The sequence below is a fragment of the Lepidochelys kempii genome, chromosome 26 (genome assembly GCF_965140285.1).
Source record: "Lepidochelys kempii isolate rLepKem1 chromosome 26, rLepKem1.hap1, whole genome shotgun sequence".
NCBI classification, from domain to species: domain Eukaryota; kingdom Metazoa; phylum Chordata; order Testudines; family Cheloniidae; genus Lepidochelys; species Lepidochelys kempii.
In genome coordinates, this window is record NC_136405.1 from 2,017,800 (window position 1) to 2,043,464 (window position 25,665).

At 49.2% G+C, this 25,665-nt stretch overlaps 1 protein-coding gene across 13 annotated transcripts; it reads right to left on the reverse strand.

Moving 5' to 3' along the window:
- Positions 1-463: 463 nt before the first annotated feature.
- Positions 464-23,855, reverse strand: DDHD2 (DDHD domain containing 2). Of its 13 annotated transcripts, XM_073325236.2 has the most exons (21): positions 23,734-23,853; positions 23,218-23,372; positions 21,319-21,472; positions 21,083-21,239; positions 20,090-20,302; positions 17,859-18,049; positions 16,560-16,649; positions 13,287-13,407; positions 11,658-11,747; positions 10,390-10,525; positions 9,406-9,614; positions 9,063-9,133; positions 8,675-8,797; positions 8,033-8,128; positions 6,560-6,712; positions 5,581-5,736; positions 5,171-5,273; positions 4,899-5,057; positions 4,143-4,314; positions 3,780-3,886; positions 464-2,445 (listed from the first exon to the last, which is right to left on the reverse strand). In XM_073325236.2, exons 5-20 carry the CDS (start codon positions 20,292-20,294, stop codon positions 3,805-3,807), a joined length of 2,157 nt encoding a protein of 718 aa, XP_073181337.2. In that variant the 5' UTR covers positions 20,295-20,302; positions 21,083-21,239; positions 21,319-21,472; positions 23,218-23,372; positions 23,734-23,853; the 3' UTR covers positions 464-2,445; positions 3,780-3,804. The 13 variants fall into 13 exon arrangements, 10 of the variants coding, with proteins under 10 accessions (XP_073181337.2, XP_073181338.2, XP_073181334.2 ...); XR_012156313.2 differs by lacking the exons at positions 21,319-21,472; positions 23,218-23,372 and having other exon boundaries at positions 464-1,329; positions 2,184-2,445; XR_012156312.2 differs by lacking the exons at positions 21,319-21,472; positions 23,218-23,372 and adding an exon at positions 2,758-2,939.
- Between the last annotated feature and the right edge of the window lie 1,810 nt (positions 23,856-25,665).

Genomic DNA, 25,665 nt, shown 5'->3' on the forward strand with positions numbered 1-25,665 from the left:
CGAAAAGAAAGTAGCAGTAATTTCTTTAAGGTATAACCTTCAAAAGCACCTGTTGTGCTGGCTGGAGGCTGTTTCCTACATAACTGAAGGATAGTAACAAGTGAGCTACGCCACTTTCAGAATTGGCTCTCTCCTTTGTTTCATGTTCTCTGCTCCCAAGGACAGAAGCAAGATGAGAACAAGAAGCTGAATCATGGGTTTTGCTGAAAAAACTCTTCTCCTTACAGCAAATGCACTCCTTTTATAAGCAGCTTTCCCTGCCCATGAACAAGGAGGTGCTTGTAGTTAGTGTTACTTCTAAATTCTGTTTTCTCCTGTAATGCCTGTCCATTGCAGTGGCCTTTTGTAAAACGCCAAGGGCTCCTCTTGGGAATTATGACAACAGCTTTACCTTGCCCTGAAGTTAAATCCCGAAGTAATAGGTTCTCATCTCCTTCACACACAAATACAACCACTGCAACCATAGATTTACTTTTGTATTGACTGGAAAAAGACATTAAATAACAATTTTAAATGAATTTAAATTTTTTACACAAAGTGCATAACTTGAAGAGCTGGTCATGACTGTGTGTCCTGTTATATACATACCTCCAGGAGCTTAGCTGTGCAAAACATCACTGCCCACAGTCAGGTGTGAGTACAGCTTCTCTTAGTTCTTTGGGAGGGGGCAGGGTTGGGGAATACAAAATGCATTTAAATAGTGCAAATAATACACAGAAGAAAACAAACAAGCTCATTGCACTGGGAAAAAGCTCATTGCACTGTACAGAGCAAAGTTGAGGGCGGGGAGGAAACATGGTAGTAGCCACTTCCAGACCCCAGCCCAGAGACACTATCACACCCTCCAGCATTTTGCTCAAGGGAATCCACACACTAAGGGGTTAGTTTAGTCCACTGTTTACCCTGTACATCTTTGGTTACAAGGGATTTATCATCTCTGCCCCATAAGTTACCTGTACAGTACTTCTAACAGCAATCATTCCACAGCTCCTGGTTACTACAGCATAAGCCATGGCTGTGTACAAAAGGTTGCTATGGTTTCATCAGCAGGTTGGTAGCCACTCTGAACTCAGCGCTGTGGAATAGGTGTGGTGAAGGAGAGCGTCTGGCCCATGAATCGCCCTGAAAGCCTCTATCACCACAGCTATTCATCCATACTCAAGTGCAGCTATACTTTTGCCTAATGAGGTCTTGACGGAATCCAGATTGAATGCTTTGCTAAGGAACTGGACATGCAGTTGGTCTGTCCTCAGCCCCCTACTACAGTTAGAGAGGGCTTAAGCTCCTCTTCCTTGGACAGATCCCACTCCTATTGCAGAGGGGTTTGGCCTGTGAAAGGAGAATGGAATTAGAGCCAGAAGCCAGGGTGGTGCAGGCTTCATCCCTTCATTGATATGCCAGCCTCAAGTAGCCTAGGGCTCTGGGTCTGTTAGAAACATCCTGCAGTGGGCTAGGCAGCCTGAACTCTGCCGTGAAGCCATACTTGGGTTTATTCCTAAGCCTTGGGCTAGTTCTGTTAATAGTAAATAAGCAGCAACCAGACATCTTCATGATCTGGTGTAAAGCAAGGAGCTTAGGAGACCAATTCCCACCTGCTGCAGGTGGACACCCAAAAGAAACATGCAAGCCTTACAAAGGAGTCCTATTTGGCCTCCCACTGCAACATAATTCTACAGGCATGATTCAGCTCGGGTGTCCTAGGGGAGCTGGCCACTTAAAGCAAAGCTGTAGCTTACCATACCTGGGCAGAGGAGGCTGTCACACTATTACTAACAGGCCCTGGAGCAGACTGGAGGAGGTATACTTAACATGTTACCCACCCTGGGCATGCAGAATAGAGACAGACAGTCATGCGAGAAGGTGTGTAAGAAAACCAAACGCTTAACAGCTGTCTGCACTTCCACAAAGGGTTGGACTGCTATGCCCTCTAGAGCTCATGGCATCTCAGAAGGCCCCGAGCCAGCAGACCTCATTCCCCGCTTTGCTTACTCGGCCAAGCTACTGTGGTTCTAGGGCTGTAGCATGGCACGTGCCCAGGGCATTAAAGGCGTTTTTCACAAGCAACACATTTACTCACTAACCAGGAGTCAATACGAGGCCCTGAAATCTCCAGCACCAGATCACCAGATCCCAACCACCTCTCTTCTGTATTTATACTTGGAACAGCTTGTATTGCAACTTACGAGGCAGTCAGATTAGGCGGATGAATGGTGTTGGAGTGAACGATCCCATGGGTGGCACAGTGGGCACAGGGGCAAGTCCAGAGTGGGTATTTTAGGAGAAGACTGTTTTGCCTTGATTTTTTCCCCCCAAAATGAGAAATCTCCCAGTGCTCCAGGCAGCAGCAGGTTCGTGAGAAGCAGCATGCAGAATACAGTAGCAGCAGAGGATAGGAAGGCAGAGGAAAATCCGGGCTTTCCAGGTGAGTAGTCACTTGGTGTGCATCTAGGGAAGCAACAGGAAAGGGCACACAGCTTACAAGGGAGCAGGGTTTATGCAGCATTAAAGCCTGAGGGGATTTCCCATGTCGGTGAGACCACTCCCACATAAGCCAGTAGCACATCTCAGGCCATTTCCTAATGCACACGAATCACATCACAAAGTTGCCACCACCCCAAATGCCATTAGCTGTGCCAGACTTTGGCACTTTAGTCAGGGTTCTAACACAGGCCTATAAGCAGGGGACTGCTTGTTTCATAGCAACACAGGATTTCTGTCTCCAGTAATGTTCATCCAGTACTAAGTTCACTTAATCACCTTCCTGAGTAAATAATGAAGTTTCTGAGGAAAGAGTGAGCGATTGGGCAGAGAGAGTCCAGATTCCTTCTCTTAACACCATGGGGTGTATTCCTAGGGAGATGATTTTCTCTGCATGGCACTGATGAGTCCATCACTGGATATTCTTTCTAGACGCGGTGTCCATGGTTTAAAAAAGGATGCTGAAAAATGGGGAGTGTTCAGACAAGAGCTATAGGAAAGATTCAATGACTGGAAACCATCTTGCAATGAGAGCAGTCAATAGAGTTTAATCAAATAAAAGGTTAAGAGGTAGACTGTGATCAAGTCACAAGTACCTTCCCAGGGAGGAGACGGGGGATACCAGAGGGCTCTTTAAGCTAGCAGACTAAAGCACAACAAGATCCACTGGCTGGGAGTAAAAGCTAGACACATTCAAAACAGAGGCCCTTGTCTTTAGTTCTGAAGGAGTGAGGGTGCATGGACTGGAACAGCTTCCCCAAGGTGACAGAGCCTCCCTCACTTGGACTCTCTCACCCACGCGTGGGTCTTTTTATTGAGACATCCTCTAGCTCAACCACCAGCTCTGGGTCTTGCTGCAGGAATCACTGAATGAAATGCTCTGAGCAGGGGTTTGGGGGTGCTCAGACCATCTGGCTTTAACTTATGAAATTGACACTGACCAGACCCAGTGGGATTGAACATGTGGGAGAGTCCCTGGGGGTCTCTGCTGAACGGCTCCATTACAGGCCAAGTTACTCCGCTTCCTCGCTGCCCAAGCACAGCGAAGAGCATGAATGCCTTGGAATTAGGTTTTAAAAGTGCCTTTGGTTTTAGTTACAGCCCTTGGGAACATTCCTAACGTGACAGACGGTAGCACTGGCCTCGTCTAAGGCACCGTGCTGTAGAATAGAATGGTCCTAGCTGAGACACCTACGTCCTTAACACCCACTCCCAAATAAAGTAGGAAGTTATTTCACAGTAAGCATGTCAACGGCTGTCAGTTTCACCGTGAGGGGTCTCAGAAAGACAAGGTAACTTACATCAAGTGCAGCTGGTCATCTGACTTCATTGGAGAGGCTGATCTAAGGTAACGCCCTGCGTTTGGTAGATCTCTTTCAGAATCAAGAGAACGGTATCTTCTGACTCCCTGCAAGAGAGGACTGTTAGAACTACACAGACACCCATATGGTATTTAACATTCTTACAGAGAACACATGGCAACCCCTTCGTTGCTGAGACATGGGCTACTATAGGCAAGAATCAAACATAACCTGTTTGCCTTTTAAGTGACCGGAATCTACTTGCTTTCACCATGTCAGCTTTCAAGGTGCACATTACAAGAGTGTGAAGGTGCCAAGGACCAGATGGAGAGTTTGAAAAGAGTAGGCTAAGGAGATCCTCACCAGTAGCAGAGATGGCCTTGTAGTGCAAATAAATATTCATTAAAACTCTCTATAGGCTTCTCTTGCAGCACGTAGTCAATCCGGTGCCCTCCATTTAGCATTCCCACATTAATAGGGGCAGCGTCTTCCTTCAGTGTAGCAGCAGGCTCTTCGGGCTTCATATCTGAATGGACTTAACCCAAACAACGTGGTTCAGCAACAGCTCAGCTCCGCACCCTTAGCAGCAAGAGCACACCAAGCCTGTCCCGCGCTAGCAGCAGGAAGGGAACTCCCACAGGCCCAGGCCTGCGTTCTGCCTTAAGAATGGGGGAAAGGGGCTTGGGTTTAAGGCAGTTCCTGTGAGAAGCAAACCCCCCAGTGTCACGGGCTTGAGTTAGCAGGGACTGCACTTGGTCTCCCTCCCTGCTGTGTATAACCAAAGCAGCAGGTTGCAGAATGACACTACAGGGAGAAGGTGTTTGGCATTAAGATTCACACGCTGGGATTCTGCGCCCCAAGCGCCAGGCCTCTCCCACTCAGGCAGTAGAAGGGAGTGCAAGCTCCTTGGGCAGAGGTCGTCTCTCATGAGGCACAGTGTGGGGTTGTTAGGCAGTGAGAATGGGAAGATCACGGCAATAAGGAGACCCCGGGAGTAGGTGTCCAGGTTGCTCTGGGACAATTCATTCGCATCCTCGTTTTCTTCACGCACCAGGAGAACTAGCAGCACTGAGCTGTAGCTTGGTTCTGAAACCAATTCCTCCCTTCTCATTTTTTCACCTGTTTGTTTCTCCAAACTAGTTTCAGCTTCGTTTTCAGTGGCTGCTGCCTCCACGGCCAGCAGTGGGGATCTGGTGAAAGACTGCCAGGCTATCCTCAGTGACCCCAGGAGGTTGTTCTTGAGATCCATACCCATGCGGGTCAGGCCCTCTTTCAGTTCTGAAACACACAGGTGCCTGAGGTGAGGCGTTTGAGCAGAAACATGCATTGCATAAAGCAACAGCGTTACAGACCTGCACCGAGCCGTGAGGAAGGCCTGCTCTGCGCTTTACCTAAATGCATTCTCTTCCTGCCCTTGTGGTGGGGGAGCAGCATGGGCTCGAACTCCAGGTCTGGAACGATCATGGGCTCAATCCTGTACGCCACCGGGTCAAACTGCACAGAAGGAGAACAGCGGCACTGACTTTGGCTCTACACCCACCTAATCCCTGCCCCGGGGGGGAAACCAGGTGCCCCCAACATGAGGCCAAAATGGAAGCTACACAATTAAAGCAGATAGTTCCAATGCAGACTGCAGGAGCGCTCGTTCCCTACCCCCGGACAGCTAAGTCATTGTTAGTTGCTATTCCACAGTACAGGATAGCAGAGAGGCCAGGGGATTGCTGCTCAGAGGGCGAAGGTTTAAGAGCCTGTTAGCTACATCAGATCTCGCATGCAAGCACTAGAGATTGATCATACATACAGGATGGAAGATATTGAAGAAGCCTTTGCAGGTAGGAAGGCTGTAGTTTGGATCAATCCTTTTCACACCTCGGACAGTGAGAAACATCCCAATGGGAGACCCAAAAGCAAAGAAGATTTCGGGTTTGTAGATTAGCTGAGGGTAATTTGCTGAGACCTAACAGAGTTAAGACACAACAGAAGTGTTTAGACTCCATCCTGGCACCATCAGACAATACCATAGATGGCCATGCGGGAACTTCCCTCAGAGGATATTGCTTGTATCAAAGTAGCACCTAAGGCTTCCACCAGAGATTGGAGCCCCACTGTGCTGGCCACACCCTGAGGAGTCAGGGCACCAAGAGGGGCAGGGACTTGCCCAAGGTCACACAACAGAGCCAGGCTCTTCTGAGGCCTGGTCACTGCATCGAAGGCACATATCCTGGCCAACGTGTTATTCCATCCTGCCTGAGCAAAAGGGTTAAAGGGGTCACATGAGACTGGAACGAGCTGGGGAGTCTCAGCTGCATCTTTAGGCAAATACATACAGAGAGGTGTGAATGTGGCAGGATTCTAAACTAGGGCCAGGAGAGATCTGCACCTCGGGAGGAGCCTGCTCCAGGCGGAGGGCCAGCGCGAGGCCTATAAGCCACTTAAACAGGACTTCAGAGGCACCTGGTAATGGCACCCTACGTAGGGTGCATCTCAGCCTGGCTTCAGCATTGAGCTACTTACAAGAGTCTCCAACTGAGATAGTCTACAAGCAGCTGAGGCCAATGCATTACCTGTAAGGCTGGGGAAGAGAAGGGGAGAGTGGGCTGGGGCCTGGCGACCACCATGACAGTAGCTCTGCTCTCAGAATTAGAGACTGTCAGAAGCATGGTGAAGTGACCCTCAATTAGCAGCCATCACCCCCAGAGCTCTGTTGACATTAAGTCTGAGTTCTGCATATTACACATTCACTGGCTTTACCAGGCCACATCAACAAACGGAGTTGTTACCTGTCCTAGCCCGACATCCAAATATTGACGCTTCCCCCCATCATTCATGCTCCTACTGGAGCCCAGCTGCGGGGATGACCCTGACTCAGGCTTGGGAGCATCTTCACCCTCATAGTCATTCCCAGCAGGGACATGGGCCTGCTGCCGAGCATGCTGCACCAACAAAAATGGGAGAGTGCGCAAGGGTTGTCCCCTGTGAGCTTCCACACAGCCGCTACGGGCATTACCCAGAATCACAGAACATCAGGGTTGGTAGGGACCTCAAGAGGTCATCTAGTCCAACCCCCTGCTCAAAGCAGGGCCGATCCCCGACTAAATCATCCCAGCCAGGGCTTTGTCAAGCCTGACCTTAAAAACTTCTAGGGAAGGAGATTCCACCACCTCCCTAGGTAACGCATTCCAGCGTTTCACCACCCTCCTAGTGAAAGTTTTTCCTAATATCCAACCTAAATCTCCCCCACTGCAACTTGAGACCATTGCTCCTTGTTCTGTCATCTGCTACCATTGAGAACAGTCTAGAGCCATCCTCTTTGGAACCCCCTTTCAGGTAGTTGAAAGCAGCTATCAAATCCCCCCTCATTCTTCTCTTCTGCAGACTAAACAATCCCAGCTCCCTCAGCCTCTCCTCATAAGTCAAGCAGCAGTTAGCTCACGTGGGCCCATGTGCATGGGTGAGCCAAAGGGACATCACCTGAGGTAGTGCACGGACTGGCTCCCCAGTTCCCAGTGGGGACATGCTGAGGATACTGACAGTTTATTGGGAATGGCTCCGTTCATACAGCACAAGAGGGTGGGAGGTTCTAGGCTCTAGTGTTCTGGACGTGTCCACTCCGCCCAGCTGCAAAGCCTTGAACAGCCGCCAGAGAGAGACCAGCAGGCTCCAGATGTGGAAGAGCTCTGCTCTTGCCTCTGCCCCGGCAGGAGCTACCGCAGACCACTCCATGCCTAAACCCCTCGACATAAGCCAAACCCCAAGTAACAGCCGTCCAGCAGCTCCCCTTTCCCAGAGTTCCCACAGCAGCAATTCTCAGAGCCCAGATCTGGAGATTTGGGCTCTCACAATGGCCAAAACCAGCTGTGTAGACCTTTGGGCCTGGGCTGGAGCGCCGGCTCTGAAGCCGAGGGAGGAGCCTGAGTGTCTACACAGCTATTTTCTGCACTATTGTGCAAACCTCACAAGACTCAGATTTTCGGCCTGGGCTCTGAGACTCGCTGCCGCAGGTTTCTGCTTGCCACGCAGAGGCACCCCAGCGGCCACAATACAACCGACACCGCAGTGGTGTTTAGAAAACGCTAGCCTTCTCTTAGGTATGACCCCAAAATGGCCAGAGCAACAATGCGTCTGCCGCGCCTTGGGCCAGTGCAACATACGTAAGAAGCTGCTCTGGCAACCATGGTCAGACAACTGCTTCCCACTGACACCAAACAAGCATCCACTTGGGACTGGACCATTCGCCCCTAGAAAAACCATACCTGTTTCTCCTCTTTGGTTCTGACATAATGAAGGATCTTCATTCTTGGTCCCAAGGGAATTCCCATGTCTTTAAGATCCTTCTCTGTACACAGAGCCTGGACAGTAAGTTACAACCCATTACTACTACAGTACAGGAAACCGTGCACTCAAAGGGATAGTCCATTCTTAGCATTACAGAGGCCAGGGATCCTAGGAGCTAACTGCTCTGATTTCAGTGTGCCCCTCTGGAAGGGAGGGAGCACGGATAGCATGGGAATCACTCTGCTCTGGAGAGAGAGGCAGCAATCTCTGAACTCAGCCTCAAGTGCAGAAATGCCTCCCACTCACACGCTTCTCGTTTTCAGACTCCAGTTCAGCATGCCGCCAGCCTGTCCACCACACACAGGAAACCAGGGCTGCTGCTAGCACGGGCAGAATCAAAAGCCTGCAAAGGTACTAGTCGCTTAGCCTTACCATCAAAAAACAGGGTACATTAGGCCAGGTGGGCTTTACTCTAACCAGAGGGCATGACATAGGCAAGAAATATCTGTGTGAACGTGGTGATGGGCACAGAGAACAAAAACAGAGAACTCTAACAGATCTGATGGCAAGCGGTGAAACATACAAGAACAGTAGCCACTCTGCTGGGAGAGTGGTTTTACCAGTGCTTGCGTGTCCAGTCTCTCCTTCTCAAAGACACTGCAGTACTCAGACAGCTCAAGCTTCTTCAGGGTTTCTTTCACTCCCCCAACATCTCCCTGTTCATAGGCACCCATCTGGGACCCCTGCAAGGACAGCAACGGGGGTCATGTTTACAGAGTTGGTCTCCTTCTTCCTTTACGTTCTGGCTACAATATTGGTAGTAGGCGTGGGATTGTTCTCTTTTGTTTAGATCTACACCTGGCAGGATGGCACTGAGAATTCAAAGCTATTCTGCTACAGAAGCAGGAGAACGCAGCAGTTATGGAAAAGCTGGAGTGTGGCTCTAGCCTACAGATTTCATCCTGAATCAATGAGATGCTTAACATGCACAAGCTGTGGGGAATTTACCTCTTTATTGCCGTCTTCATCCTCAGAGGAATCCTTCTGATTTGTTAGGAGATCAAACAATATCAGCGACCCTAAAAAATAGCCACATACACAGTCTCTGAGCAGACCGTCAGATCTTATGCTGGAATAAATATACTTACGTGCCCATATCCCTCTGTTTGGTAAAAAAAAAGGGGTGAGGGGCTTCCCTCCTCCTCTCCCACTCTTAAGTGTCCCAAGGTATGGAAATGGTACTTCAGCACTAAACTGCAGTCCAGGGTACTGTGTGCCATGTGCATATAGACATGCTACAGATTCTAAATTATTACACACAACCCTGGATACCCAGGACTAAACCCTTTACCTAAGCTATGGCCTGCAATGGAAACACCGCCTTTAAAGTCAGGGTTCCTCTGCAGGAAGAGCCGATACAGGCGGTTCATTTCTGAAGCAACAGTATCCACGATGGTCTGGCAGTAGGTGGGGCTGTTGTAGAAGAAAACATCCAGTATGGTGTCGTTTATGAAGTGACGCAGGCGGTTGATGCTCGGCAAGGTAATTCGCTCCAAATCGCTGAACATGGAACAGAAAGGGATTGTTACGAGGGACAGGGATTTCACCCACGGCTCCTGTAGCTATTTCCTAGTAGGTGAAATCCTGGATCTCGTGAAGTCCATGGCAGTTATGCCTTTGAGGATTTCACCTGAATTCCTAATTCATGTTAACAGAACATAGTAACAGAAAGGAGCTACAAACCCACCTTTCCTCAGAAACAGAACAGGGTTTTCCAAGGTGTGGATGCAAAAAGCCAACTTTCCCTGCTGCTCCAGGAGCATTTAAAATCGCTCCCCACTTGTGCAGCAGACATGCTGTTCCCCTGCGCACCGCGGTGTTTCAGAGGGGCTAGCTCAATAAAGGCTCTTGGGAGCCTTAAAAATCTCTTCAGGAAGGAATCAGGTATCAACTCTCACTGACTCCCAAATCCCCTGCGCTGTGTTCTTACATTAAGTGGAAACACCAGTCTGAACTTCTGGTGTTACATGCCAGTAGACTACTTAGGGTGCAATTTCAACTGGACATCATCAGCCTGGCTTCATGAGAAACCTGGGCAGCAGGGCTGGGATCCTCATAGTAGGTGCTACAAACTGTTCCCGGTTCCCTTCTTCATGTTCACCTGTGTGTTCCTGAGGTAAAGTAGCAGCAGCAGAGACTGCGCCGAATCCTCCTCTGTCATCTTTCACCCACCGCAGCAAAGGCGAGGCGCTTTACAAAAGAGCAAGACGCTCCTGGATTTCACTCACTCAGTCACTGCAGTAGATTTACCTCTAAGGTGCTAGAATTTACTTACACGTCCACCCCCGTGGAATGCAAAGGGCTGTGCCAGTTCACAGGCAAGAACTCTACCCGGCCAATTTGTTGCTGCTCCTGGGCTTTCTTGAAGTGTGCTTGCAGCATGCTCAAGGAAACGTTACGGAAGTCATTTACTGGAAAGAGAATTGAGCTCTGTATCAAGGCCTAGAAAAAAGAGTTTGCTAGGAGAAGCCTAGTGTGTTTACTATGCTGAACAAGCTGAGTTGAAGGGACACAGTCAGCTTAAGACAAAACAGCCCACCTCAGTCTGAAGTTTTTTAACCGACTGTTGGTACAAGTAACACCGCAGATCAATAATTGAGGGATCAGACAAAAACACTCCACTTCTCAGCTGAAGCATAAACTGGATTTCACCATTTGCTCTGTAGCAAGTCCGTTTCCCCTGGTTACTGGAGCTTTCACACAGCAACCGAGGAGAGAAAAACTTTTTAAAGAGCTGTGAAACCTACTGTAAAAGTCTCACACACCAGTAGGGAGACTTAGAGGCAGGGGCTGGATTTTAAACTACTTCTCACTGATTTTAGTTCACTGACTTATTTCAAGTTGACAGTAACCTTTTTAAACGTAGCCCCATTAGGTGCAAACTGTAAGATAGACTGCAGTATCAAAAGGCTTGCCTGCATGAAAACAAGAGAGAGACTTTACCAGAATTAAAGACATTTGACCCCACAAATTGTTGAAGTTTGCAACAGCTTTGGTTTTATTATAGAAATTTACCTCATCTTAACTTTCCTGTTTATGGTACACACAGCTTATCAACAGATCTACTCTCCAAGACTCAGGCAGTTACAATGACAATATAAGCACTCTCTGAAATTGTCACATTTCTAAAGACTCTTGGGCGGGACATTAACTTGTGTTAGACTTTACTGGACAAGATTACCACCTAGCAATAGACTGAGTAGAGGACTAGTGTCACAGATTTATTCAGTTACTTGAAGAATCGGTATCTGATTTGGGAAGCTCACTATTTGAAGTATTAGGACACAGTGATCATTCTAATAAAAATGATTGTCAGAATCTGTCCAATTCTATCCAAATAACCAGCTTTCACTGCTCTTATATTCAAACAATGCATCTTCATTGCAGTCAGCAAGTTCTGTCTTACAGTTTGCCAAGATTACTGTCAAGTTCTTTGAATGTGTGATGACAGCACCTCGTGTGTTTTCCCATCAGACCTGTGTTTATTTGCGCTCTCTGAGGGGTGATGCATGTGAAACGGCATCATCTCCTGTGCACACCTACCACACTGGACGATGGATCGGAACCGGATATCACATGCTGGCCCAATTCCATGAACTACAAAAACCAAGTGATCTATTTGCAGAGGCTCCCCTAAGAGGAGGAAAGAGAGAACCATTTACACAGCAGCTAACCGTTTACCTAACTGACGCAATATTCCTTGGAGATCTCAACCTCTGAGGCAGCTGTGTGAAACCTTAGACGGGTCAGATAAGAGATAATGCGAAGACAGTCCCAGCTGCGGGATTATAATAAAGTCCGGTCCCTGGTTTGTGTATCAAGTGCAATTGTAGCACTCAGTATAGCATTTCACACTTAAAGTACTACCTACAAATCGGATAATTTCCACCCCCCCCCACCAACATACACGCACACGCAGCTGGGAAGTGGCCTCATCCCCATTTTACAGCTGAGTGAAAGAGAGGAAGGTGAAGCGATTTGGGCCCGTGACCGGGAGTAGAACTCCCAATGCTGCACTGGTTCCTCCACACCAGGCTGCCCTGTGAAACGTCACTGAGCTGCTATGCAGATGAGGTGAAGCTTCTGCAGTCAAACCCAAAGCCTAGACATTCTCCCCTCCCAGTTGCCACGACCATTTCAGTGAGGCAGGTTGGGTGTCGAGGATCATGTACTTCTGAGTTATAAAAAAAATCACCCTCAGCTTCTTAGAGACGTATTCATGTGGCTGGGCAGAGGTAGAGACTTTACACCTAAGTACTATAATGTGTTGTTGTAGCCCTTGCCAATTAGATTAAGAGACTATCTCAATACCATCAAGGTAGGAAGACATGTTCCGATCACGCCATGTTGCCCCACTAAGCCACCAATGAGGTATGTCTTTAATTAAAGATTTATGGCTCAGCAGCTTGGAGGAGCAGGCCTTTCCGCAGAGGCCTCTCTGACTAAAGCAGGCATCAGGCTATGTTTGATTTTCATTCTCTTCTCTCCCACCTCCGTTAGTTTACATAAGATCTTTTTAGAAGAGCCTGTAGGTGGATAATGAAGGGTTTTGACAGACAGAAGCAAAAGCTAGTCCTGGCAAGTGGCTGGCTTGGTGGCAAAGCTCAATTGCTATTGAAAAGCGTCAAATTTGGCCCACAGTTATAATTTACATTCTGTAAAGTGTACAGGAGAGACAGCATGTATGTCTGTGTGATATGTACATAAGCACATACCAGGACGTGAGTTTGGTTATGTTTTTAATAACAAAACTACATCAGCCATGATTTTCAGAAGTGACTAGTGATTTGAAGGGTTCAACTGACTCTGTCTGATTGTCAGAGGGCAGGTGCTCAGCATGTCCTCTTCCCCCTTTCCTGTTTGTTCAGGCTATGAGCGCTTTGGGGCACGGACTCTCTCTCACTAGGTTTGTGCAGCGCCCAGCACAGTGGGGCCCTGGTCTCAGTTGCAGGCTGTAGAAACTACTGTAATATTAGAATTAGCACATAAGGACATTTGTCAATGAGAGGAGATGACCCAGCCATAAGCTGCATATTTAAGTCTCAAGCAAAAAAAGTTTTTTAAATTCTCTGAAGCCATATCACAACAAGCAAAGCAGATAGGATCTGAGAAAACGAGCTGAGAAAGGTTTTCCTCAACTTCAATGGATGTGAAGAAAGAACATTAACTTACCACAGGGGATGTCAACTGAGATGTTCTCCACTCCTCTCTTAACGGTTCTTGGTCGACCTTGTTCCGTAGGGGTTGAGCCCCAGTCATCAGAGGTCGTCACTGGATGGTAGTGCACCATCAGCTTCAAAACAGGAAGAGAAGGTGTGTTAGAACTCTGTGGTGCATGCAACACAGTTAAGCATCTCCTATAAAGGGGGATAAGCAACTCATCGTACATCTGTGAGGAACTGATGGAGCACACCCATCCCATTGCAAGGAGCAAAGAGCCAACCTGGCTAGACACTACATTAGATTCACAGATACTAAGGTCAGAAGGGACCATTATGATCATCTAGTCCGACCTCCTGCACAACGCAGGCCACAGAATCTCACCCACCCACTCCTGCGATAAACCTCTCACCTATGTGAGCTGTTGAAGTCCTCAAATTGTGGTTTAAAGACTTCAAGGAGCAGAGAATCCTCCAGCAAGGGACCCATGCTTCAGAGGAAGGCGAAAAACCTCCAGGGCCTCTTCCAATCTGCCCTGGAGGAAATTCCTTCCCGACCCCAAATATGGCGATCAGCTAAACCCTGAGCACATGGGCAAGATTCACCAGCCAGATACCCAGGAAAGAATTCTCTGTAGTAACTCAGATCCCACCCCATCTAACATCCCATCACAGGCCATTGGGCCTATTTACCATGAACATTTAAAGATCAATTAATTACGAAAATCATATTGTCCCATCATACCATCTCCTCCATAAACCGATCGAGTTTAATCTTGAAGCCAGAGGACACAGATGGACACTGACACTGGATAGATGGAGTTCACTGTACTCTTTAAAATGTACTTGTATCTCAGCATTTGAGCTACTTTATATACAGTTCTATGCATAATCCTGCACTGCATTTTCCTTGTTATAATAAATAACACCTGGGAAAGACAGGTGTGCATATTCCACACCACGCTGTCTCTGGGTGCCAGTATTCCACTTTGCATCCGTCAGAAAACAGACTGGAATGATGGCTTTAGCCACTAAGCCAATCTAACCATTTGGTTAGCAGCATGATTTTATACCTGAGGAAAGATGGGTCAGTGGTTAGGGAGCTAGCCTGGGAAACGCACCTTAAATTCCCTGCTTCATCACAGACTGGCTTGTATGACCTTGGGCAAGTCACTCAGAAACAATGCTAATGGCAGAACAGAAGTACCTACATTAGAGTCTGATATAGTTCAAGGGGCACAACCCTCTGGCCTGGATGCAGTGACATCAGTACAAAGGTGCCTTACACCATAGTTCCTTATTCCCATAAATGTAGCTCCATAAGGACCTTTATACAGGCAGAACTGCATCCACACAACGGGAGTACAATCTACAAACTACAGTCCATCGGTGATCTTCCTGAAAACGCCATCCTGGCCACTATGGATGTAGAAGCCCTCTACACCAACACTCCACACAAAGATGGACTACAAGCCGTCAGGAACAGTAACCCCGATAATGTCACAGCAAACCTGGTGGCTGAACTTTGTCCTTACCCATAACTATTTCACATTTGGGGCCAATGTATACCTTCAAATCAGCGGCACTGCTATGGGTACCCGCATGGCCCCACAGTATGCCAACATTTTTATGGCTGACTTAGAACAACGCTTCCTCAGCTCTCGTCCCCTAATGCCCCTACTCTACTTGCACTATATTGATGACATCATCATCATCTGGCCCCATGGAAAAGAAGCCCTTGAGGAATTCCACCATGATTTCAACAATTTCCATCCCACCATCAACCTCAGCCTGGACCAGTCCACACAAGAGATCCACTTTCCTGGACGCTACGGTATTAATAAGCGATGGTCACATAAACACCACCCGATACCGGAAACCTACTGACCGCTATTCTTACCTACATACCTCCAGCTTTCATCCAGACCACACGATCCATTGTCTACAGCCAAGCTCTACGATACAACCCCATTTGCTCCAACCCCTCAGACAGAGATAAACACCTACAAGATCTCTGTCAAGCATTCTTACAACTACAATACCCACCTGCTGAAGTGAGGAAACAGATTGACAGAGCCAGAAGTCACCTACTACAGGACAGGCCCAACAAAGAAAATAACAGAACGCCACTAGCCGTCACCTTCAGCCCCCAACTAAAACCTCTCCAATGTATCATCAAGGATCTACAACCTATCCTGAAGGACGACCCATCACTCTTGGGAGACAGGCCAGTCCTTGCCTACAGACAGCCCCCCCAACCTGAAGCAAATACTCACCAGCAAGCACGCAACAGAACCACTAACCCAGGAACCTATCCTTGCAACAAAGCCCGTTGCCAATTGTGTCCACATATCTATTCAGGGGACACCATCACAGGGCCTAATAACATCAGCCACACTAACAGAGGCTCATTCACCTGCACATCTACCAATGTGATATATGTCATCATGTGCCAGCAATGCCCCTCTGCCATGTACATTGGCCAAACTGGACAGTCTCTACATAAAAGAATAAACGGACACAAATCAGACATCAAGAATGATAACATTCAAAAACCAATCGGAGAACACTTCAATCTCTTTGGTCACTCGATTACAGACCAAAAAGTGGCAATTCTTCAACAAAAAAACTTCAAAAATAGACTCCAGCGAGAGACTGCTGAATTGGAATTAATTTGCAAACTGGATACAATTAACTTAGGCTTGAATAGAGACTGGGAGTGGATGGGTCATTACACAAAGTAAAACTATTTCCCCATGTTTATTCCTCCCCCCCCCCCCCTCACTGTTCCTCAGACGTTCTTGTCAACTGCTGGAAATGGCGCACCTTGATTATCACTACAAAAGGTTCTCCTCCTCCCCCCGCCCCCCCATCCGCTCTCCTGCTGGTAATAGCTCACCTTACCTGATCACTCTTGTTACAGTGCGTATGGTAACACCCATTGTTTCATGTTCTCTGTGTATATAAAATCTCCCCACTGTATTTTTAACTGCATGCATCCGATGAAGTGAGCTGTAGCTCACCAAAGCTTATGCTCAAATAAATTTGTTAGTCTCTAAAGTGCCACAAGTCCTCCTTTTCTTTTTGAGGATACAGACTAACTTGGCAGCTACTCTGAAACTTGTCACTATGAGAGTGTACCGCTAAGTATATTGGTTTCCAAAAGACATGATTGAAGCAATACAAAAACCGAGCGTAGACCAGTTCTGAAAGCAGAACTAAAGGGGAAAACACAAGTCTATCAGGCTCTGTCTGTGCTACAGACAGTAAACCATCAGGTTTTTACCTTTGGGTTATGCAGTATAATGATTTCTCTAGTAGGGGACTCAAGTTTCTTTTTCCACTCGTCCAGCGTTATGGCAATCATGTACGTTTCCTGGGGAGAAGAGAAACCTCTGCAAGTCAAACCAACATTTCCACAGGAACTCCACCAGTTGGGGGGTTTGCCCCCTCCCCTTATTGTAGGGTAGCTCTTAAAAATATTGTTGATTAAAAGGAGGTAAATCAGACACGAGTCTGGATCAGTGACAGTCTCATCCCTGGGTTAAATGTTGTCTTACAAAGTGCTTGTTGGGGGCACCCCTTAGGCTACCAGTTTTAACAGAGGTGACAGCTTCCACTTTAGACTCGATTGAAGTAATATCAGATTAAAGTTTTATGGAAAACCATTGTCCATAGGACGAGTTGCTGGCCATTAATACTAAATGTTTATAGGAAATCACAAATATGCCTGGCACCTTTTAGGTCACATAGCAGCTCTTTCTGTAGTCTACCACCTATGGACCTGATCCTGCAAGTTCACACACACGAGTAATTTTAGTCACGTAGGTAGTTCCATTGGCTTCAGGGGCCCTATCTATTTGCACTAGTGACGTTACTCTCAAGTGAGAGCATTTGTGAGATCAGGGTCTAGATTAGAGAAATATGGACATTACAGCAGACAAGGACAGGGAAAAGTAAGTGTCTGCAGCTTGAAAGAACCGACTAGTGCCTATGAAACTAATATCAGGCAGAAGAGCTGTGGGTAGCACTGAAGCAGAGGTTGGTTGTGGGAAGCAAGCCACAAGAAGTGGGCTTTAAGGAGGGACTTAAGGACAGAGAGGAAGTATGCTTTATGAAGAGGGAGACAGAGGATGGCCCAGGCATGGAAGCAGCAAACAAAAAGGTAGGAGGAGAGAGGGAGTGAGTAGCAAGGCAAGGAGATCTGGCAGAATGTAGGTCACACGCAGTGAAGCAGAGAGCCAGGGCTGGGACTGCAGGCAGGGTGCTGATAATGAGGACTGGCAGTTTAATTGTATAGCAGGAGCCAGGAAGGAGGCAGAGCTGGGATACGAGTATGGGCAGATTGCATTAGCTGCAGCATGTTGGCGAGAGAGACAATGGGTGAGGCTGCAGAGAAGAGAGGTGCAGTATTTCCAGTGCTGCTAATCAAACATGAAGTGTCACCCGAACATTCCCCTCGAGTTCACGTCCTTGGACACAGCTCAGTGCCAATACCCCTCATGGAATTCGGGATGTTGCAGAAGCTAGTAGGGCTCAAGAGCAGACTGGACGGGCTGAGCGTTATTAGGCGAGACATCTGTACCTCCAACTCTTCACTGAAGCTCTCCGAGTAGGGAATGTACTTGTTGTCCTTGTCTCCCTTATAAAACCAGGTGCAGCGTCTCACTTCAGACACCTCTTCCTCCCAATACATGGCACAGCACAACCTCTTCTTCAAATGCACGTCATACCTGCCCCCTTCCGTTGGAACTATCAGCTGTTCATCGTCTTTCCCTGTGGAACACAAGGACTGCGATGAAGTGTAAACAGACCAGAAGGGGACATTACCAAGAGGTTTTAGACTATGCAGATCATGGGGGTATCAGCCGCTTCTGCATGGAGCTTACCTAGAAAATCCATACATGCCAAGAGCAAAGCCAATGATCTGTGTAAATAAACACAGTCGCCATTTAAAAAAGCCTCCTAGGATAATCATGCCTGAAAGTCAAAGCTTCCACACTGGGATGGAGTGGAGAGAGCTGAAAGGCCCCAGGCTACAGACAATTGTTAGTTTATTATTGTCTGTAGCGTGGTAGCCCCCACTCTGTGAGGCGCTATACAGACACACAACAAAAGAGAGAGTCCCCTGCCCCAAAGAGCTTACAATATCAGTAAGCTAAGTGGTTGACATCTAACCCACTATGACTGAGAGCAGCAAGGTCTTAAATGTTTATATTCATTTGTATTTCCCTACCCCCTTTAAGACCAGATGATCCCAAAGCTCGTAAAACTGTATACAGACAGTACCACTGAGATGCAGCTCCCTTTGGGAAAGGAAATGGCAGCCAATCAGCGCACAGCATGCCCCACAACAGCAAAGAGAAAGAGTACTGGACAGGGGCCCCAGGTCACACCTCTGCTCTTCAAAGAGATGCTGTGGGATCTTTAACTTCCAGGCAGAGCAGGCAAGACATCCGATTTTCAGTCTCATTCATGTACTTGCATACTGTAAGCTCTCTGGAACTTGAGCTCCCTAACTGGAATGGTCAAGGCCTGAGTCTGAACTCATGGCACCAGGAAATCTTAGCATTTCCAAGTGGAGGCAAAGACCTCTAAGCAATCCCCTCCAGCACAGACTGAGAACTTCCAAGAGATTTTGCTGCTTATTCAGAGCAAAAATGTCACCTAAATGCTCTGGCTCTACTGTCTAGAGGGTCTGATCTTATTAGCTGGATTACAGGGACACTGAGTTAGGCAGCACCTGTTACCTGCATGAGCTGCCGAAACATGACACCTTGAATCAGGATCACCCACTTCAGTCTAACCACCAGAACAGAGGTGGGGCTAGATGACAAAAGACTCACAAAGCCTTATTCCTCTCCCGCACCCTTTGCTGCTTCTCTTCTGGGGCTCTGCACCGATGCAGATCTGACTGCAGAAGGAGAGTCTTAGACGGTCTGCTCTTCAGGGCAAGGGGTGTCACTTTATATGTATGGACAGCAACTATCACGCTGTGGGCACTATTATAATATAAATAAGTGTCTGTGCCATGCCAGACCTGGGAGCTCCACCCACACTCCGATCTGCACCGCTACCCTTTTCATACTAATAAATCCACGGAACAGTAAGATCCGCAGGAAAGTCTCGCAGTGGTGGAATTTAGCCAGTGTTGCTTCCTAACCAATTCCTACTTGCTGTACATGAATGCTGTCTCATGCAAATAAAAAAAAAATATCTAGAGTACTCAGTGTATGTGTCAAATTAATGAGGCCTGAACATTAAAGCCTTTTTGGATGCAATTTTTTTTTTTTTAAGCAACATGAATAGGCCCCCTTCTAGGGAAGAGGTATTTCCGCAGAAACGTGGATACATTTAAAATTCCAGAGAGGGAAGACACTTTCAAATCCCATAGAAAAAACTGCACAAGATGTTTAGAACACTTTCCTTAGTAGTAGCTTCTAGCCCCAAGACAACATCAGTACAAAGCATCTCAAATTCTTAGCCTACTCAGTGCTCTTGCAGAGTTCCCTGTCTTGCAAAACGCATGATTCACTCTTGTTAATTCACCTCAGCTCAGTAAATTTTAAGGTTAGATATATTACCACATTTAAAATCAAGGGTTATTTAAACTAGAGAATTAGAGATGTTGGAGTTGGAACGGTCCTATGAGGTCATCTAGTCTAGTGCAGGGTAGTTCAAGACCATGTTTGCTACCACTTCATCCACTCTAATCTAGAGGTGTGGGGATTCTGCCAGCTTCCTTCTGAACCTATCCTACAACCTAATGTACCTTACCCCTAAGAAGCTTCTGACAAAAAGGTATTTTCAACTTACTTGAGTTGTGCGCCTCTTCTAACTTCTCCGAGTCTTGTCGGCTGAAAGGGAACCACCTCTCTCTAGAATCTATTACCTTGCAGTAAAACCAGTGAGGAACAACTGCCTCATACTTATTTGCAGCATCTGCCTCCACTACCTCAAAGGAATTTGATGAATTGGATGATGGAGAAGGTTCTGCCTGTTGCTGTTCCACAGCTGACATTGCACCACCTAAATGAACAAACAAACAGAGACAGAACAAACACAGAGTTTTTATTTTTAAAAGGTCTTCAGTTATGTCATTGCCAGCAGATCGAGGGATGTGATCGTTCCCCTCTATTCGACATTGGTGAGGCCTCATCTGGAGTACCGTGTCCAGTTTTGGGCCCCACACTACAAGAAGGATGTGGAAAAACTGGAAAGAGTCCAGCGGAGGGCAACAAAAATGATTAGGGGACTGGAACACATGACTGATGAGGAGAGGCTGAGGGAGCTGGGATTGTTTAGTCTGTGGAAGAGAACAATGAGGGGGGATTTGATAGCTGCTTTCAACTACCTGAAAGGGGGTTCCAAAGAGGATGGCTCTAGACTAGTCTCAGTGGTAGCAGATGACAGGACAAGGAGTAATGGTCTCAAGTTGCAGTGGGGGAGATTTAGGTTGGATATTAGGAAAAACTTTTTCACTAGGAGGGTGGTGAAACATTGGAATGCGTTACCTAGGGAGGTGGTGGAATCTCCTTCCTTAGAGGTTTTTAAGGTCAGGCTTGACAAAGCCCTGGCTGGGATGATTTAACTGGGGATCGGTCCTGCTTTGAGCAGGGGGTTGGACTAGATGACCTCCTGAGGTACCTTCCAACCCTGATATTCTATGATTCTATGATTTACTAACACTGGAAGAAGAAATACTGGTAAGTGTGGCCCTCCCAAAAACTGCATATTTCTGTGACGATAAGGCAAACTGAATGGCAAACTGCTACAAATGAGAGACTGCCAGCTGCAGAGATAACTTACTTGTTACAAGCTTATTATTGTCTTAATCCAAAATGTATCCGTCAGACAGAGATGACAAGCCCCAGAACAGATAAGTCTGATACAATTTTGGCTCAACTGACTCCACCACAGAAAGCCTGAAAGATGAGGATTCCACAGTGGCTTTACAATAAAATACCTACAGAAACAATAAGAGAACCTGTTAGAAAATAGCAAATGCAATCAAGAGTCTGATGAAAAACAACCAGGCAGCATACCTAGAACAGCACTCAGGAGTCATGCCCAGAGAATAGGGTGACCAGATGTCCTGACTTTATAGGGACAGTCCCGATTTTTGGGTCTTTTTCTTATATAGGCTCCTATTACCTTTTCCACCCCGTCCCGATTTTTCAGACTTGCTGTCTGGTCACCCTACCAGAGAAAGATATTTTACAATGAGCTGGAGTTAATGCTTTAGGATTTGACACTACGGTTCAGTTGTGCTTCACACATCCCTGACTTCTGATACTTGTGCTGAGTTTTCTATTTTAGAAAGAGAGAGAGTTTTTTCCACTAAACATTTTGGGATTTGACAGCATGTGAAATCCAAAGGGGGAAAACTTGCCTGCTGCTATAGCAAAGTCTCACATACCTGAAAATCCAACTATCCTTCCCAATTTTATTCTACTTGCACTTCCAAATACACTAAAACACCTATTTAGACTTCACAAAAAGCATGACTACAAAAGTGGTAATTGAAGTGGAAAGAAATTAGTCAGGAAACTTATGTAACATTGGAGCACAGGATGCATAAGGATATTGATAGTGATAGGAATGGGGCACAGAAACAAATGTCTGACTGTACCCCAGAATTAACTGTTCTTATCTGATTGTTCATTTTCTTTACTTCCAAAGTGTATTTCCTTTCACTTTCTATAACCTCTTCTACTTGAGAATCTCAAAGGCATTTACAAACAGTTAGCTTGTTCTTGCAGCACTCCAGCAGGTAATGAAATGCTAGACACATTTTAAAGATGTGAAAACAGAGAGACAGAGGTTAAATGAGGTGTCCAAAACTACACAGCAAGTCAGTGACAGAGTTGGGGTTAGGATCCTGGTCTCCTGATTCCCAGACCTATGCTTCAAAACTCTCTTTCCTTATCACAGAAAAAATCTCTATTCTTATTCTTTTAATTTGAAAAGACACTATGAGGTTCAATTTGGATCAAAATTCACTCACTTCATTGGATGCATTAAGCCAAACAGATTTTCAAAATCCCCTCTCAAATCTGACCTCCCATTTAAATTTTAACCAAACAAACCCTTCTAAAAAAGGTTCCAGTGGAAACAGCTGTTTTTGAACAGGCACACTCCCCTGCAGTTTGGGAACCCCAAACCCTGCTGCAGTGAAACTGACTACATGATAAGGAAACCAACTTCATGGATTTCAGTGTCCAGGCTAAAAGAGACCCACAGGTGAACACAGAGCATCAGCAGCAACAAGTGAATTATACTGGCAGAAATTATTTCCCTTATATATTCTAAGAAGCGATTCATGACATCCCTAGGAACAAGTGATTTTAAAGTAGGAGTTGTAACATCACAGCACCCCTTTAAATATAGGATGTTCTCATAGACCTTCAGGCCAGAAGGGACCGTTCATGATCACCTCCTACACATTGCAGGCCACAGAACCTCACCCACCCACTCCTGCAGTAGGCCCATAACCTCTGCCTGAATTACTGAAGTCCTTGAATTGTGATTTAAAGACTTCAAGTTACAGAGAATCCACCATTTACTCTAGTTCAAACCAGCAAGTGACCCCTGCCCCACGCTGCAGAGGAAGTCTCTTTTCCTCCCTGCCCCAAGTCTCTGCCAATCTAACCCCAGGGCAAAATTCCTCCCTGACCCAAAATATGGTGATCAGTTAGACCTGCACATGTGGGCGAGACCCACCAGCCAAACTCCCCAGGGCCTAAGGCAACCACCTCACTCACCCCAACCCTGAACATCAGACCACAAGTCCCATATAAATTAGTTTCCCAAATTTCAACAACTCCAAAGGTGCCCAGCAGAAAAGAGGGTCCATGTGAAAGGTCCCCGCTTCCTTCCCACACAGGTGTGCGTATGGGGGGAGGAGGGTGTAGAGGGAAACACCACACTCATACAAAGCAAACCTGTACAAAAACGGAGAGCTGGCACCTAGAGCTGGGCAGGGATGGTGTGCCTAACCTCTGACTGCCTGCCAGAAGCTGGGAATGGGCGACAGGGGATGGATCACATGATAGTTCCCTGCTCTCTTCATTCCCTCGGGGGCACCTGGCACTGGCCACTGTCGGAAGACAGGACACTGGGCGAGATGGACCTTGGGTCTGGCCCAGCAGGGCCGTTCTTACCTTCTTCTTAAATTCCTCAGGCACCCGGGGAACTGCTGCCCCCCCCGGGCCCATCACCCCCCCCCGCTCCCCCAAGGCCCCGCTGCCCCCCCCGGGCCCATCACCCCCCCCGCTCCCCCAAGGCCCCGCTGCCCCCCCCGGGCCCATCACCCCCCCCCGCTCCCCCAAGGCCCCGCTGCCCCCCCCGGGCCCATCACCCCCCCCGCTCCCCCAAGGCCCCGCTGCCCCCCCCGGGCCCATCACCCCCCCCCGCTCCCCCAAGGCCCCGCTCCCCCCCGGGCCCCTCCCCGCACTGACCCCGCGGCCGCAGCGTCTCGCCCTCCGGCCGGGCGGCTCCGCCTGTCGGTGCGCGGCTGGCCCGGCCCGGGCCCACCACCCCCGGCGCTGCGGAGGCGGCGTGAGCCCGCCCCCCTGGGCGGGGCCCGGCCCGGCTCGGCTCGGCTCGGCTCCTCCTCGGGCGCGGCGCGGCGCGGGGGACTAGGCCCGGAGGGCCGGGCCGGGGCCGGGGCCGGGGCGCTGCGCGGGGGGGGCCGGGGCCCGGGCAGGGGGCTGCGGGGCTGGCCTCCAAAGAGAAGAGGGGGTTGGACGGGCCCAAGGCGGGGCGGGGGGCAAAGGGCTTCTGGCCCTGCCCCTCCGCGGTGCCCCCGACACCGCCCTGGCCCTGTCTCGGCCCTTCGGCCTGGCCCCAAGGGGGGTCGCCCCTCTAGGAGCCCGCCCTGCCCAGCCCTGTAACAGCCCTGAGCGCCCGGGGGGGACGGGACCGCCCGGGTGGGGGCTGGAGGGGTCCGGGGTGGGGAGAGGGGCCCGCCCGGGAGGTGGGGGGGGGCTGGAGGGGTCCGGGGTGGGGAGAGGGCCCGCCCGGGAGGTGGGGGGGGGGCTGGAGGGGTCCGGGGTGGGGAGAGGGGCCCGCCCGGGAGGTGGGGGGGGGGCTGGAGGGGTCCGGGGTGGGGAGAGGGGCCCGCCCGGGAGGTGGGGGGGGGGCTGGAGGGGTCCGGGGTGGGGAGAGGGGCCCGCCCGGGAGGTGGGTGGGGGGCTGGAGGGGTCCGGGGTGGGGAGAGGGGCCCGCCCGGGAGGTGGGTGGGGGGCTGGAGGGGTCCGGGGTGAGGAGAGGGGTCCGCCCGGGTGGGGGCTGGAGGGGTCCGGGGTGAGGAGAGGGGCCCGCCCGGGAGGTGGGTGGGGGGCTGGAGGGGTCCGGGGTGGGGAGAGGGGCCCGCCCGGGAGGTGGGTGGGGGGCTGGAGGGGTCCGGGGTGGGGAGAGGGGCCCGCCCGGGAGGTGGGTGGGGGGCTGGAGGGGTCCGGGGTGAGGAGAGGGGTCCGCCCGGGTGGGGGCTGGAGGGGTCCGGGGTGGGGAGAGGGGCCCGCCCGGGAGGGAGGTGGGGGGCTGGAGGGGTCCGGGGTGAGGAGAGGGGCCCGCCCGGGAGGTGGGTGGGGGGCTGGAGGGGTCCAGAGTGGGGAGAGGGGCCCGCCCGGGAGGTGGGTGGGGGGCTGGAGGGGTCCGGGGTGGGGAGATGGGACCGCCCGGGAGGGAGGGAGGTGGGTGGGTGGGTGGGGGCTGGAGGGGTCCGGGGTGAGGAGAGGGGCCCGCCCGGGAGGTGGGTGGGGGGCTGGAGGGGTCCGGGGTGGGGAGAGGGGCCCGCCCGGGAGGTGGGTGGGGGGCTGGAGGGGTCTGGGGTGGGGAGATGGGACCGCCCGGGAGAGGGGCGGGTGGGGGGCTGGAAGGGTCCGGGGTGGGGAGACGGGAGAAGCAGCGGGTACAGAGGAGGGACATGCTGAGTCTGGGCTGCTGTCTAATCGACTGCTTTGAGAGCATCAGGGTGCTGTTTCCAAGCGCTGCTGGAGGAGGGTCCGTGGAAAGCTTGAGGATGAGGAGGAAGGGTCCTGGTCCCCAGCGGGATTTTGTGTAAGTGTCACTCATGGTGAAACACAGAGACATACAGACAGGAGGGTGTGCATACATCTGTACGTGCATTTGTACACAAGTGAGCACACAGCACTGCTGGATCAGACAGAGAAAGTCAATACATCGGGTGTCGCGGGGATGGTAGAGGTACTAGGAATACCTTGATTTAACTAAGTAAAATATGTATTTCATTTATTCATATTTATAAACATTTTAAGTGCCTTTCCCATGCTTTGTACACTCATCCTATAAATTAAAATATACAATACAAGATAAAATATAAAGGACTGCATACATAAATAGATATCTACTCCATCAACTCTTAGCCA